Raw genomic sequence first — 14022 nt, 5'->3', positions numbered from 1 at the left:
AAAATAAATGAGAGAATGAAGATAGGAGAAAGAAATGAGTGAGAAAAGGAGAGAGGGAATGAGAGAAGGAGAAGGAAGGAGGAGAAGGAGGGAGAGAGAGAGAGAGAGAGAGAGAGAGAGAGAGAGAGAGAGAGAGAGAGAGAGAGAGAGAGAGAGAGAGAGAGAGAGAGAGAGAGAGAGAGAGAGAGAGAGAGAGAGAGAGAGAGAGAGAGAGAGAGAGAGAGAGAGAGAGAGAGAGAGAGAGAGTGGGTTTAAGAGAGTAGGAATGGACTGCAAATGGTCGAGGGAGAGGAGGGAGGGAAGGAAGGGAGGGAGGGGAGAGGAAGGGAGAGAGAGGAGGTTGAGAAGTAGTAAATCCTATGGTGGACACACACACACACACACACACACACACACACACACACACACACACACATATACAGTTAATAAAGTACGCACATAAAGGTGTGTGTATGTGTGCGTGTGCGTGTGTGTGTGTGTGTGTGTGTGTGTGTGTGTGTGTGTAATATCTATTTTTTGAGCAGGTATCTTTCTTGTTGTGTCTCTCTTCTGAAGGTCAATTTGTGCTTTACTCCAAACAACTTCCTCCTCCTCCTCCTCCTCCTCCTTTCCTCACCACTAAAGATTCTCTTGTCCCTCCTTCCCTTGCTTGCTCTCACCTTTCTCTTCTATTTTTACTTCTTCCCAACTTCTCTCCTTCCCTTCTTCCTTCCTTCATCCATTTTGGTCTTCCTCCTCCTCTCCTTCAATCTTTCTTCCTTCTCTTACTCCCTTAAGTCACTTCTCTTCTGCCTTCCTATTTATATCCCTTACTTGTTTTATCCCTGTTTATTTTCCTCCTTCTTCCTTCCTTCATTTTCTTCCATTCCCTCTCTTTCTCCGGTCTTCCTTTCTGTTACTCTCTTTCTTCTTTTTCTTCAACTACCTTTTCCTGTCTTCTGTTTCTTCCTTACTTCCTCTCTTCCTTCTGAATTTCCATCTGTTTCTCTCTCCTCCTCTTCTTCCTTCTATTCTTCCTTCTCCTTCATTATTTTCTATACTTCCATTCCACTTCCTCCTCCTCCTCTTCCTCCTCCTTTCTTCTATTCTTCCATTTACGTTTACCTCTTCCTCTATTCTTTCTCCCTTTTACCTCTTCCAATTTTTCCTTCCTTCTTCTGTCTCCCTTCCCTTTTCCTTTCCCCTAAATCCTTCTTCCTTTGCTCTTCCCATCCTTTCTTCTTTACCTCTCTTCCTTCACCTTTCACCTTATTTTATCCTTTCTCACGTTTACTCCTCCTTCTCCTCTTTCCTCCTTTATTCTACCCCTCCGTCTACCGCCTTCATTCATTTTTCTTCCTCCTCTTTTTGCTTCTAAACTTCCTCACTTCCTTCTCTCCTCCTCCTCCTCCTCTTTCCTGCTTCTACCCCTCCGTCTACCCCTTTCATTCTTTTTTCTTCCTCTTTTTTCTTCTTACTTTCCTCCTCATCTATTATACCTCTCCGTCTATCCCCTTCATTCTTTTTTCTTTCTCCTCTTTTTTTCTTCTATTCTTTCTCACTTCTTTCTCTCCTCCTCCTCCTCCTCCTCCTCCTCCTTCGCCGTGCAGTCAAGGGTTGTGTTTACTGGTTGTCGGCGTGTGAAGATCCCAGACGCTCCTCAGCTCAGGGGAATGTGAAGAATGAGAGGAAATAAACCGCCGAGGAGGGAGAGGAGGAGGGAGGGAGAGGTTTGAAGGGGAAGGGATAAGGTTAAAGAAGGATAGATGGGAGGGTAAGATGAGGAGGGCGATTACATGGAATAAAAAAAACAAGGAGGGAAGAAACGGAAGAAGAGAAGAGAGGAAAGGAGGATAGATGGGGGATTAAGATGAAGAGGAGGAGGAAGGTTACTGGGTTTAAAATGAGAGAGAGGGAATGAAGAGATGAATAGGATAGAGGTAGAAGAGAGAGGGAAGGAGGGAGAGAGGGAAAGGGATACAGGAAAGGAGGATAAATTAATAATGAGATACATAGCATAGAGGTAGAAGGAAGAGGGAAGGAGGGAGAGAGGGAGAGGGATAAGGGAAAGGAGGATAACTTGATAATGAGATAAAGAGCATAGAGGTAGGAGGAAGAGGGAAGGAGGGGTGAGGGATACGGGAAAGGAGGATAACTTGATAATGAGATAAATAGCATAGAGGTACAAGGAAAAGGGAGGGAGAGGTAGAAGGAAGAGGGATAAGGGAAAAGAGGATAAATTAGAGGATATGAACAGGGAAACAAAAATGCAACCGACACAAGGCCTATCGGGTCATTACAAGGTTGCCCGCTCTGGTAACTTAATCTGCTCGACAGCCACTTGGTGCGTTTCGATATTCTGTTTACTCTTGATGCAGCGAAATGACGGGCGATTCGCTTTGTAAATGAGTTGATGGTATTCGCATTGACTGCTTCTGAGGGGAGGTTGTTCCAGTGGCGGAGAAACACCTGCCAATGTCTGTACTACATCGTCTCGCTCGAACGTTTCTAGTTCTAAAATTGGTTTGTAGCTCAGAAAACTTAAAGAGTGGTCAACGTTACTGAACTTCTTGGGGTACCTGAAGACCTGAATCATATCCCCTCGTAGGCATCTCTTTTCCAGCGTGAAAAGGTGGAGTCGCCTGAGTCGTTTCTGGTGCGGTGTGGGAAAGGTTAAAGGGATTACGAGATGACCTGAATAAAAGAGGGAAGGAAAGGAGCGATGAAGGGACGGAGGTGGGAGGGAGAGAGAATGGGGTAAGGGGGGTAGGGAAAGAGGATAGACGAGAGGGTACATCATAGGAGTGAGAATGTTACAGGGAATACGAGAAGAAAGAAAAAAGGAATAGAGGGACAAGAGAGAGAGAGAGAGAGAGAGAGAGAGAGAGAGAGAGAGAGAGAGAGAGAGAGAGAGAGAGAGAGAGAGAGAGAGAGAGAGAGAGAGAGAGAGAGAGAGAGAGAGAGAGAGAGAGAGAGATGAGGAAGGAAGGGAAAAGAAGGATGAATGCGAGTATTAATGAAGAGAGCGAATGTTGAAGATAGGAGAAAGGGAAAAGGGGATAGAGATAGGATAAAGAGGGATAGGGAATGGGAATAAAGAAAAGAGGGAAAAGGAAAGAATGAAATGAAAAGAGGATAGAGGTGGAAGGGAGAGGAGGAAAGGGATAAGGGAGACAGGGAGAGATGAGTTTAACATGAGAAGATGAAGGGGAAAAGGTTAAAGAAAAGACTAAAAAAACAAAAGACGATCAATGCGATTCTTAAAGGAGTTACCCGTTTCAGCACTAACTAGTTTGGCGGGAAGGTTGTTGCGGTGGAGAATGACTGCTCGAAAAATTACTCCAACCGATGTCCGTACTGCTTGAATTATTTTACCGTTGTTTCTATAGTTCTTGGGTTGGATTGGGGTGAAACAGCTTGGAGTGATTGACATTGCTGAACTTGCTGATGTACTTGCAAACCTGGATCGAATTCCCGTGCAGTCGTTTCTTTCCCAGCGTTTAGAGGTTGAATCGCTTGAGTGGTTTTTCATGCAGCTGTGTCCTCAACGATGGTATCATTTTCATAGCGCGTCGCTGTACTCTCTTTAGTAATTCAATCTTCGTATAATTAGGAAAGAGGAGGAGAAGGCGGAGGAAGAGGAGGAGAAGGTGGTGAGAGAGAGGAGGTATGACAAAGTATATAGTTGAGAGAGAGAGAGAGAGAGAGAGAGAGAGAGAGAGAGAGAGAGAGAGAGAGAGAGAGAGAGAGAGAGAGAGAGAGAGAGGAACAGATGTAAAAGATGAAAGAGCGACGAAGAATAAAAAAAGAGATGAAGGAGGAGGAGGAGGAGGAGGAGGAGGAGGAGGGAAGAAGATGAAAGGGAAATACTCTATCTTTTCTTCCATCTTATATCTTCTTAAGCCTTCCTCTCTCTCTCTCTCTCTCTCTCTAGCTTATTATGGACGAAACGTTTGCATGTGTGTGTGTGTGTGTGTGTGTGTGTGTGTGTGTGTGTGTGTGTGTGTGTGTGTGTGTGTGTGTTATGTCAGTCGAATGAATAAGAACAAAAGGTCTTTCTCTCTTTCTCTTCTTCCTTTCTTCTGTTCCTTTCTTCCCTCTCTCCCTCCTTCTCTTTGTACTCTTTCCTCTCTTCATCCATTCATTTATTTCATCCCTTCTCTCTCTCTCTCATCCGTACATTGTCATACTTTTTCGGTTTTTCCTTCTTTCTTCTTTCTCCCTCTTAATCTGTTTTCCTTTCCTTCCTCCTTCCTTTTTGTCTGTAATTCATCTCTTTTTCTTCCTTCAGTTCCTCTTAACCTACTTCACTCCTTCCTTCCTTCGTTTCTTTCTTCTCCAGTTTTCTCTTTTCTCTTCTCTCTACTCTGTCAAAATCTTTTCTCTTTCCTCTTTTTTTCTTCCTTCACTCCTTCCTTAACTGTCCTCTTTTACATTTATCCTTCCTTTCTTCCTTCTTCACTTTTCTTATTTCTCTTCTTCCTTTTTCCTCCCTTCCTCCCTTCCTTCCTTCTTCATATATGCCTTTTATCTCTTTCTTCCTTCACTCCCTTCTAACCTGTTCCAACTCTCGTTATTTTCATTTCTTCCTTCTTTCCCTTCTTTTCTCTCATTTCCTTACTTTCCCTTTTTATCTCCCCTTCCTCTTTTCCCCTTACCCTCACTTTTCTTTCAATATTATCCCTTTCTCTCTCTTTCTCTCCATGTCTCCCACTCCCTCTCTCTCTCTGGCTTGCATTCTCCATATCTATCTTACTCTCCCTTCTCTCCCTCTTCCTCTCCCTCTCCCTCCCTCCCTTCAACATTCCCGAATAATTACGAAGCGGAGGAAGTTTGCGAGCGAGAATCTATGTTATGTGTTTATTAGGGGAGTTGCGTGTGTGTGTGCGTGCGTGCGTGTGCGTGTGGGGGGGGAGGGGTGGGGGGGGAGGGTGCAAGTGTGTGTGTGTGTGGGGGAAGTGTGTGTGTGTGTGTGTGTGTGTGTGTGTGTGTGTGTGTGTGTGTGTGTGTGTCTATGGGGAAATGATTAATGGGGAGATTAGGTTGTGAGATAGATAGATAGATAGATAGATAGACAGATAGAGTTAGAGACAGAGAGAGAAGTTACATGTACACTGATAGATAGATAGATAGATAGATAGATAGATACGAGACAAAAAGGGAGGGAAGGAAGAAGGGAGACAGGGAGAGACAGGTAGGCAGGTGAGGAGAAAGGTAGACAAGTAGATAGATAAAGATAGATAGATAGATAGACAGAAGAATAAGGGAACAGAAGACAAAGAGAGGAGACAATGAAACCCAAGGAATAAAAAAAAGGGAAGCAAAACAAAAGGACAAAGAAATGAGAATAAATATGAGAGGAAGTGTAGGAGGAGAAAGGGTAAAAAAGATAAGGAAAAAAGAGAAAAAAAGAATAGAAGAGGAAGGGGAAGAGAGGCTAAATCAGAGTAAAAATGGAGTAATGTAGGAAAAAAAACGAAGCAAGACCAAGAAAGAGAGAAGAAAGAGAATAGAAAGGAGAGAAAAAATAACGATGAAGAGGGAGAGAAAATATAATGAAATAAAACTCAAATTAATCTTCCTTTCTCTTTCTTCCCTCTTTCTGCGCCTCCAAGACCAAAAGGGAGGGAAGAAAGAGAATAGAAGGAGAGAAAGAATAACGATGACGAGGGAGAGAAAATATAATGAAATAGAACACAAATTAATCTCCCTTTCTCTTTCTTTTTCCTTTCTTCCTCTTCTTCTTTCCCTTCCCTCTTCCTTCGCCTCCCTTCCCTCCTCTTCCTTCGTGCTTATGATTATTCTTTCCTTTATCATTTTCCCTTTATTTTCCTCATCATTCATTTTCCCTTCCCTTCTTTCCTCCCTTCACTTCGTTTCCATTCTTTTCCCTCCACTTCCTTCCTTCCTTTCATTTCTCATCTCCCTGGTTTTTCCTCTTTCTTCCCTTCTTTCCTCCCTATTATCTCTATTCTCCCTTCCCAATTCTCCTTACTCCTTCACTCTCCCTTCCATCCCTTCATCGCTTCTCTTCCTTCCCTTCTTTCCTCCTTGTTATCTATTCTTCTCCTTTCTCTTTCACAACTCTTCCTTCCCTTCACTCTCCGCTCCTTTTCCTTCCCTTCTTTCCTCCCTATTATCTTTATTCTCCTTTCCCCTTCACGCCTTTTCCTTTCCTTCACTCTCCCTTCCATCCTTTCACCGCTCCTCCTCCTCCTCCTCTTCCTCCCATCCTTTATCATAGCAGCCTCTCTCCCTCATCCATCTCCCTCCATCCCTCCCTCCAGGTAAAGTGAGCGGCATAAGTGGCAATTTTAGTGCCTCCCACGTACACACTTTCCCCTCCTCTTTCATCTCCCTCTCGCCTCCTGCTTCACTTTCGCCACTTCCACTTTTTTACTTTTTATTTTTTGCATCCACTTTTTTTTTTTTATCTCTCTCCGTGTTGTGATATTTTTAGCTTCCTCTCTCTCTGTCCCCTAATTTATCCAGTTATATGTCCTGTTTCCTCTTTTCGTTTCTACTGCTCCTCTTTTCCTCTCTTATCTCTCTTTCTCTTTCTCTCTCGTTCGTTATCAAAAAATATGGTTTCCCGTAAAATAAATAAATGGCGAGTTAGTTTCTTTTTTTTTATCGGTTTTTATCTTGTTTCTCCTCGCATGAAGGATATTGGCTTTTGGGTTTAGCTAGACTGGATACACACGCACACACGCACACACACACACACACACACACACACACACACACACATGTACCCTCTGCATTTTCCCTTCCAAATCATTCGCTTTTCTCTCTCTCTCTCTCTCTCCGTCCCGTTCCCTTCCTTCCTCCCCTTTCTCTTTCTTTCCCATTACTTCCCAACCATTCCCTTTATCTCCCTTATCTTCTTCAGTACCATTCGCTAACCTTTTCTTTTCATATCTTCTATTCTTTTCCCTACTTCTCTCAACTCTATCTCTCCCTTTTCGTTCATTCCCTATCTTTCCTTCCCTTTATTTTCCATGTCCCTCTTTATCTTTCACAGTTACCCTCTCTATCCACCCTTATCTCATCCTCCCCTTCTCTTCCTTATATTTCTTTTGGCTTTCTTTCATCACTCTCTCCTCTTCCTATTCTCTTTTTTTTCCTTTCTTTTTCTCCCCGCCCTTTCCCTTTAATCTCTCCTTTCACCACTTGTTTACGTTTCCCTCCCCTCTCCTTATTCTCTCCTCCTCCTAACTTTCTCTCGCCTCCTTTCTCCTCCCCTCCTCCTCCCCTATCCCTCATTCTCTCTTTCTCTTCCCTACCTTTTCCTTGTTTTCATCCTTCTTCCCTTCCTTATATATGTTCATCTTCTTTACTTTCCCCTTTCTTTCTCTTCCCTAACCTACCCTTGCCATAAACACACATTAGCTTACTTAATAACCCTAACTCTTGCACTACAAATGTGACCTCGACCGCTGACCTGACGTGACCTTACCTGCCGCAGAGCCCCGTCATTACCTGGGCCACACGCGAGCACCTTATCAAAGAGTTAAACCCCTAAACACAGCTTGACGTAAGGAAGATGGAGCACCTGGTCCGCTCACCTGGAAGACTCTACCTGCCTGTTCTTACCTGTCTGTCCCATTCCTATTCAAACCTGTCCCATTCCTATTTTTAACGGTCCTATTTCTATTTTTAACTGTCCTATTCCTATTTTTAGCTGTCCCATTCCTATTCCTACCTGTCCCATTCCTGTTTTCAACTGTCCTATTCCTATTTTTAACTGTCCCATTCCTATTTTTAACTGTCCTATTCCTATTTTTAACTGTCCCATTCCTATTCCTACCTGTCCCATTCCTATTTTTTACAGTCCTATTCATAGTTTTAACTGTCCTATTCCTATTTTTAACTGTCCCATTCCTATTTTTAAGTCCTATTCATATTTTTAACTATCCTATTCCTATTTTTAACTGTCCCATTCCTATTCCTACCTGTCCTATTACTACTCTTACCTGTCCTGCCTAATCTTCACCTGTTCTGCCTGTGCGTCTTTCTGCCTCTGTCTGTTTGTGTCTGTTTTTCTCTGTCTATCTGTGTCTTTGTCTGTCTGTTTCTCTTGTCTTTTGTAGCCTTTGTCTTCTCCCATTTACTTCTTTCTCTCTTCCCTTCCCTCTCCTTATCTTCTCTTCCTTTATCATCTTTTCCACCGTCCCTTCGCCTTTCCTCTCTTCCCTTCACTGCTTTTCCTCAAATTTAGTATATTCTGCCTATCCTTCCCCCTCTAACCTCTTCCTTCTTCCTTCTCATCTCCTCCTTCTCCCCTCATCCTCTCCCTTCACTGGCCTGGTCTTCCCTTCCCCTCCCTTCTGCTCCCATGCCTTATCTCCCTCCCTTCCCCTTGCCTACCCTTCATCCCTTCCTCCCTGCCTTGTCCTCCCTTCACCCTCCTTCATCTACTCTCCCTTCAATCCTTACCTCAGTTTAGCTCCCTCCCCTTCCAGTCCCTTTCATCCTCCCCACCTCCCCTTCTCTTTCACCTCCCTCAATCTTGTGTTTGATCCCTCCCCTTCCATGATACGAAACTTTGAAGGGAGAGAAAAGCGGGGAAGGGGGAAGGAAAGGTATATGAAAAATGGAAAAGAAAATGTGGAAAAGAAGGAGGAAGACAGGGAGAAGGATGAGAAAGGGAAGGTGTAGGGAAAAAAAAGGTAAATAGGGAAAGAAGGAAGGAAGGAAGAAGACAAAGAAGATGAGGAATGGAGGAGAAAAAGTATGTAAGATAAGATGGGAAAGAAAAGATGGGAAGGGAAGGTGTAGGAGAAAAGGAAAAGAAAAATGGAAAAGATGACGAATGGAAGAGAAGAAAAATGAAATATACAAGATAAGATAAAAATGAAGACAGGGAAGGGAAAGAGGGGAAAGGGACATAGAAGGAAAAAGGGAAAAGGAGAGATGGGAAAGAAGGAACACAGAAGATGAGAAATGGAGAAAAAAAATATGTAAGATGAGATGGAAAAGAAGGGAGACAAAGAGAAGATAAAGAATGAGAGAGAAAGAATGGAGATACACAGAGAAAGAGAAACAGATAACCAGAGAAACAAACAAACAAAGAAACAGACACAAACACCGGTAATTATCAGACAGAGAGACAAAGGGAGAGAGAGAGAGAGAGAGAGAGAGAGAGAGAGAGAGAGAGAGAGAGAGAGAGAGAGAGAGAGAGAGAGAGAGAGAGAGAGAGAGAGAGAGAGAAAGGTAAACAGGACATAAAACGAATGATATACACAAACAAACCGACATAAACACATAATGAACGAGCAGGTACACCTTTGAAAAGACAGAGAGGTAAAGGAAGGGAGGGGGGGAGGGAGGTAAGAGAGAGAGAGAGAGAGAGAGGGAGGGAGGGAGGAGGGGGATGAAAATGAGAGGTGGATAATGACAGGAGAGGTAAAAAGGAAAATAAGGAGAGAAGGGAGGAAAATAGGAAAAGCAGAGGAGAGAAAGGTAGGAAAAGGAGGATTTGAAATGAAGGAAAAATAAATGAGAGGGAGAAGAAAAGGAGATAAACAGAGATGGATGGAGAGAAAGTGCGGAAGGGAAGGTGTGGGAAAAAAGATATAGTGGAAAAGAAGGAAGAAAGGAGAAAAAGATGAGGAATGGAAGAGAAAAAGTATGTACAAGATAAGAAGGAAAAGAATAGCCAAGGAAGGGAAGGTGTAGGAAAAAAAGATAAAGTGGGAAAAAAGGAAGGAAAGAGACAAAGAAGACGAGGAATGGAGGAAAAAAAAAGTATGTACAAGATAAGATAGAAAAAGAAAAACAAGGACAAATTATGCAGGGACAGACACACTAATGGGGGGGGGGGAGGGGGGGGGGACGTTTAACTAGCCGCTATTACTGGTCTGGAGGGACTGTTATGAGCCTGACCAAGGAGATTATCCGCCTGATCCGACCAGCTGACGAAACTAGAGGCTATTGATGAGGGGATGTTGATGTTGTTGTTGTTGTTGTTGTTGTTGGTGGTAGCAGTAGTAGTAGTAGTAGTAGTGGTAGTGGTAGAAGTGGTAGTGGTAGTAGTAGTAGTAGTGGTAGTAGTAGTAGTTGTAGTAGTTGTTATTTTAGTAGTAGTTATATTAGTAGTAGTTGTATTAATAGTAGTAGTTGAAGGAGTTATAGTAGTAGTAGTAGTAGTAGTAGTAGTAGTAACAATAACACACTTTCTACACCTTATAACTACTACTGATATCTTTGGAAACAGTAAAACAAAAATAAAAGGATAAATATAAATAAAAAATAAAAATAAAAGGAAAAACAGCAAATCAAAAATAAAAAGTAGACGGTAAAAAGAGATAAGGAAAAAAATGATTACATGAAAGAACACACACACACACACACACACACACACACACACACACACACACACACACACACACACACACACACACATGCACACACACCTCATTTTCCCCTCCTCGAAAAATATAATTCCCCTCAAAAAAGCATTCCAGGTCCAGTCAGAAAACAAGACGAAAAAAGAGAGAAATCGTTTGCTTGGAATAAAAAAAGAAAAAAAAATGGAAAAAAAAAATCTTGCTAACGAATCTCTCTCCGTCCGCCAGGTTGTGTTCCTCTTTTTTGTGTTCATTAGTCCTAATTAGAACATGATCTGAACACACACACACACACACACACACACACACACACACACACACTTCATGGCCAGGTGATTTCAGGCACTATATTGATCTACCTGTGACAAAATCTACCAGTGGCAAAATTTACTAGTAACAATCTCTACCTGTGGCCAAATCTTTGACGGAGAATTGTTATAGTTATTTTTTTAAGTGATGGAGAAGGGAAGGTTATGAAGTGCTCTTTGTGTTGTTATTAAGTGGAGAAGGGAAGGGAAGGTTGTGAAGGGTTAGTGGAGTAAAAGGGTGGAAGTCAAGGGGAGAGGAAAGACATTCGCGTGTATGTGTTATGATATGTAGTTCTGTGTGTGTGTTTGTCTGCGTCTGCCCTGTTTGTCTATATCTTTTTGTCTGGGAAGTTTTTATATTTTTTTTTAGTGAAGGAAACAGCTCAAGGGCAAAACGAATGAGAAAATGGCTTGCTAATGAAGGGTTATATGTTTGTGTAGCTGTTTGTTTGTATCTGTGTTCAGTACATGAAAAGAGGAAGAAAACACGTGTCGAAGCGCCGTAACCTAATTTTGCATAGATTTAACCTTAACCCATTTCTAACCTTCCTGAAACTAACTCTCCTTTCATCTCAAGCCCTTTCTCTTCTCACCTGCCTTAACTTCCCCTTTCATAAACTTTCCTACTTCTCCGAGCTTTAACCCTTCCCTGCTATTCTACCTTAACCTATTCTTTCATATTTTTGGATCTTTGCTAATTTACTTTCACCTCCCTTTTCTCTGCCATTCTACCTTAACCTATTCTTTCATATTTTTGGATCTTTTTGCTAATTTACTTTTACCTCCCTTTTCTCTGCCATTCTACCTTAACCTATTCTTTCATATTTTTGGATCTTTGCTAATTTACTTTCACCTCCCTTTTCTCTGCCATTCTACCTTAACGTATTCTTTCATATTTTTGGATCTTTTTGCTAATTTACTTTTACCTCCCTTTTTTCTGCCATTCTACCTTAACCTATTCTTTCATATATTTGGTTCTTTTCGCTAATTTACTTTCACCTCCCTCTCCCTAAGCTTATACCTTTTATTCTAACTCACCTTACCTATGCTTAATCTATTTCTTTCTCACAATAAACAAAAACTAGGGAATCGGAACTTTATCTCATTTCTTTCTATTTGTTTCAGCAGACTCAACGAACGTACAGAGTTCAACAACTTCAATTCCTTGGAAAGACGTAGACTGCGTGGGGATTATATTGAAGTATTTGAATGGGTTAAAAGAGGATTAATAAGGATGATTTAGATGAAACACGTATACTAATTAAAAACATGTAATAACACGCTGCAACGGGTATTACTTGGCTAAATTCAGGTTCAGGAAGAAAATTGGAAAGAATTAGTTTATGAAAAGGCTAGTGGGTGAGTGGAACAAAATGAAAGATGTGGAGTTGTAGCAAAGACAATGGAAAACTATAAATTGAGGGAAACTGATATATAACCCATCTGCAGAAGCTGTCTTGTATATATTTTAACGTTTTTTTTTTTTATTGTTTCCTTTTTTTTGCGCCCTTGTGCTGAAAAAAAAAAAAGAATGTCTGGCCTCTTGTAGTCATCTTATATCTTTGTGTACCCTCATAGACTCTTCCTCTGACCTCGGTGACCCAAAATACACCTTTCTTAGCAATTCTCGCCCTAACCAAACCAAGTCTCACATGACCTGACCTAAATTGATCTGCCCCTGTCCGCCGGTCTCCCAGTTTTTGTAACACCGTTCCATCTCCCCAGTGCCCGCAAGACATGTTCTCCCTTCTATGACCTTCCCTCCCTTATCTGACCTTATTTGACCTGACGTGACCTCCTCTCACCCTCCCCTAGATTACTCTAACCCGACACTTACTTAAGATTTACCTGATTTGACGACTTTAATCTACCTTGAATCACTTTCCTTCTCACTCTACCGACCTTCCTTGCTCTCTCCTACTTGACCTGACCTTTATAAACTCTGCGCTAATGACTCTACTTCATATATTTAAATCTATCATCAACTCGACTTCCCTATTCAACTTCCTTTCATAAGACCCGTTTTGACAATCTCGACCTGACCTGTTTTGACTTCTCTACGACTTGACAAATCAATCCGCCTTTCCTTAACTCGACCTGTTTTGACCTGACCTCTTCCTCTCCCATTCTCCCCCAGTGACCTATTTTGGCGTGACCCCCGGCTTCTCCCCTCAGTGACCTAATTTGGGGTGACTTCCTCTCTCTCCCTGTAGTGACCCATCTTTACCTGACCCCCTAGTCTTAACCCCACCGTAACTTATCTTGACCTGACATTCTCCTTTTCCCCCTAGTAACCTCACCTGACCTAACCTCCCCCTTCCTTCTCCCCCAGTCATGGTGTTGGCGCGCCTGGTAGCAGTCTTGGCCGTGGTGTGCGTGGGGGCGCGGGGGGCGTCTGGCCTCACCTTGGAAGGGGTTCGCGTCCCCCACGGTCACCCCCGGCCGCCCCTTCACCCCCCACGCCTGGCCCCCCGCGATGACCTCATGCCCGACGACCTCGCCCTCGACAGGTAAGTGCCACAGGTGAACAGGGAGGGGGAAAAAAGGTAAAAGAGAAAAAAGAGAATGAGGGAGGGAAGGAAAACAGGAAAAGAATGGAAGATAACAAGTCACTTCCGCCCTCACAAACTGACAACCTTCAGTCACCGCCGAGTCGCCAAGGCTACCCACATGCTGCCCTGATGACCACCCATTGACCCGGACTGTAGCGAAACTCTCTAGAGAGGATCAAAGATGAACTTCGGGGGGCAGCATGACCCAAGCAAGATGGTGCCGCTAAAAACACTTACAAGCGCCATTACGGGGCTGGGCGGACCGCCAGGCCCCGCCATGAATGCCTACCGGTGCCACAAGCGGAACGTAAATAAAAGGGAAGGAGGGGAAAACAGAGGGATAGGGAAAATAAGGGAGAAGGGAAACAAGGAGGAGAATAAGTGAGAAAGGGAACAAAGAGGAGAATGGGGAGGAAGGGAAACAAAACTAAGGAAGAAAGAGAATGAGGAGGAAAAGAGAAAGAGAATTAGGGAGGGGGAAACAGATGAATGGACGGAAAAAGAGAGTAAAAGAAAAAGAGGCGGAATAATGCAAAAAGGAAAGGGGACAGCGAGGGCGAGAGAGGGAGGTAGAAGGTAGTGAAGTGAGGGAGGGAGGGAGAGAGGGAGGTATTTAGAGAATGAGGAATGAAGGGAAGGAAGTGAATTAGGGCAAGGAAAACAGGAGGGTCAGTAAGGGGGAGGAGGAAGAGAAAGATAGAAGAAATAGGTGGAGGGAAGGAAGGAAGGGAGAGAAGATATAAGGAGGGGAGAAGGGAGGGATGAGAGTTGAAATAAAAGGAAAAAATGAGGAAAGGAAAGAACGGAGAGAGAGAGAGAGAGAGAGAGAGA

The 14022-nt window shown here is 43.0% G+C and overlaps 1 protein-coding gene across 1 annotated transcript in view; it reads left to right on the top strand.

Moving 5' to 3' along the window:
* Window positions 1-14022, top strand: part of LOC126985852 (uncharacterized) — a 172806-nt gene that overhangs the window by 77232 nt on the left and 81552 nt on the right. The window contains exon 2 of the mRNA XM_050841322.1: window positions 12972-13149. Within this exon, the coding sequence (XP_050697279.1) occupies window positions 12974-13149 (176 nt within the window). The 5' untranslated portion in view covers window positions 12972-12973. The remainder of the gene's footprint in view (window positions 1-12971; window positions 13150-14022) is intronic.

Source organism: Eriocheir sinensis, chromosome 60 (assembly GCF_024679095.1).
Source record: "Eriocheir sinensis breed Jianghai 21 chromosome 60, ASM2467909v1, whole genome shotgun sequence".
Classification (NCBI taxonomy): Eukaryota; Metazoa; Arthropoda; class Malacostraca; order Decapoda; family Varunidae; genus Eriocheir; species Eriocheir sinensis.
Note: the sequence above shows the minus strand (reverse complement) of the source record. Positions and strands in the feature narration are given on the sequence as shown.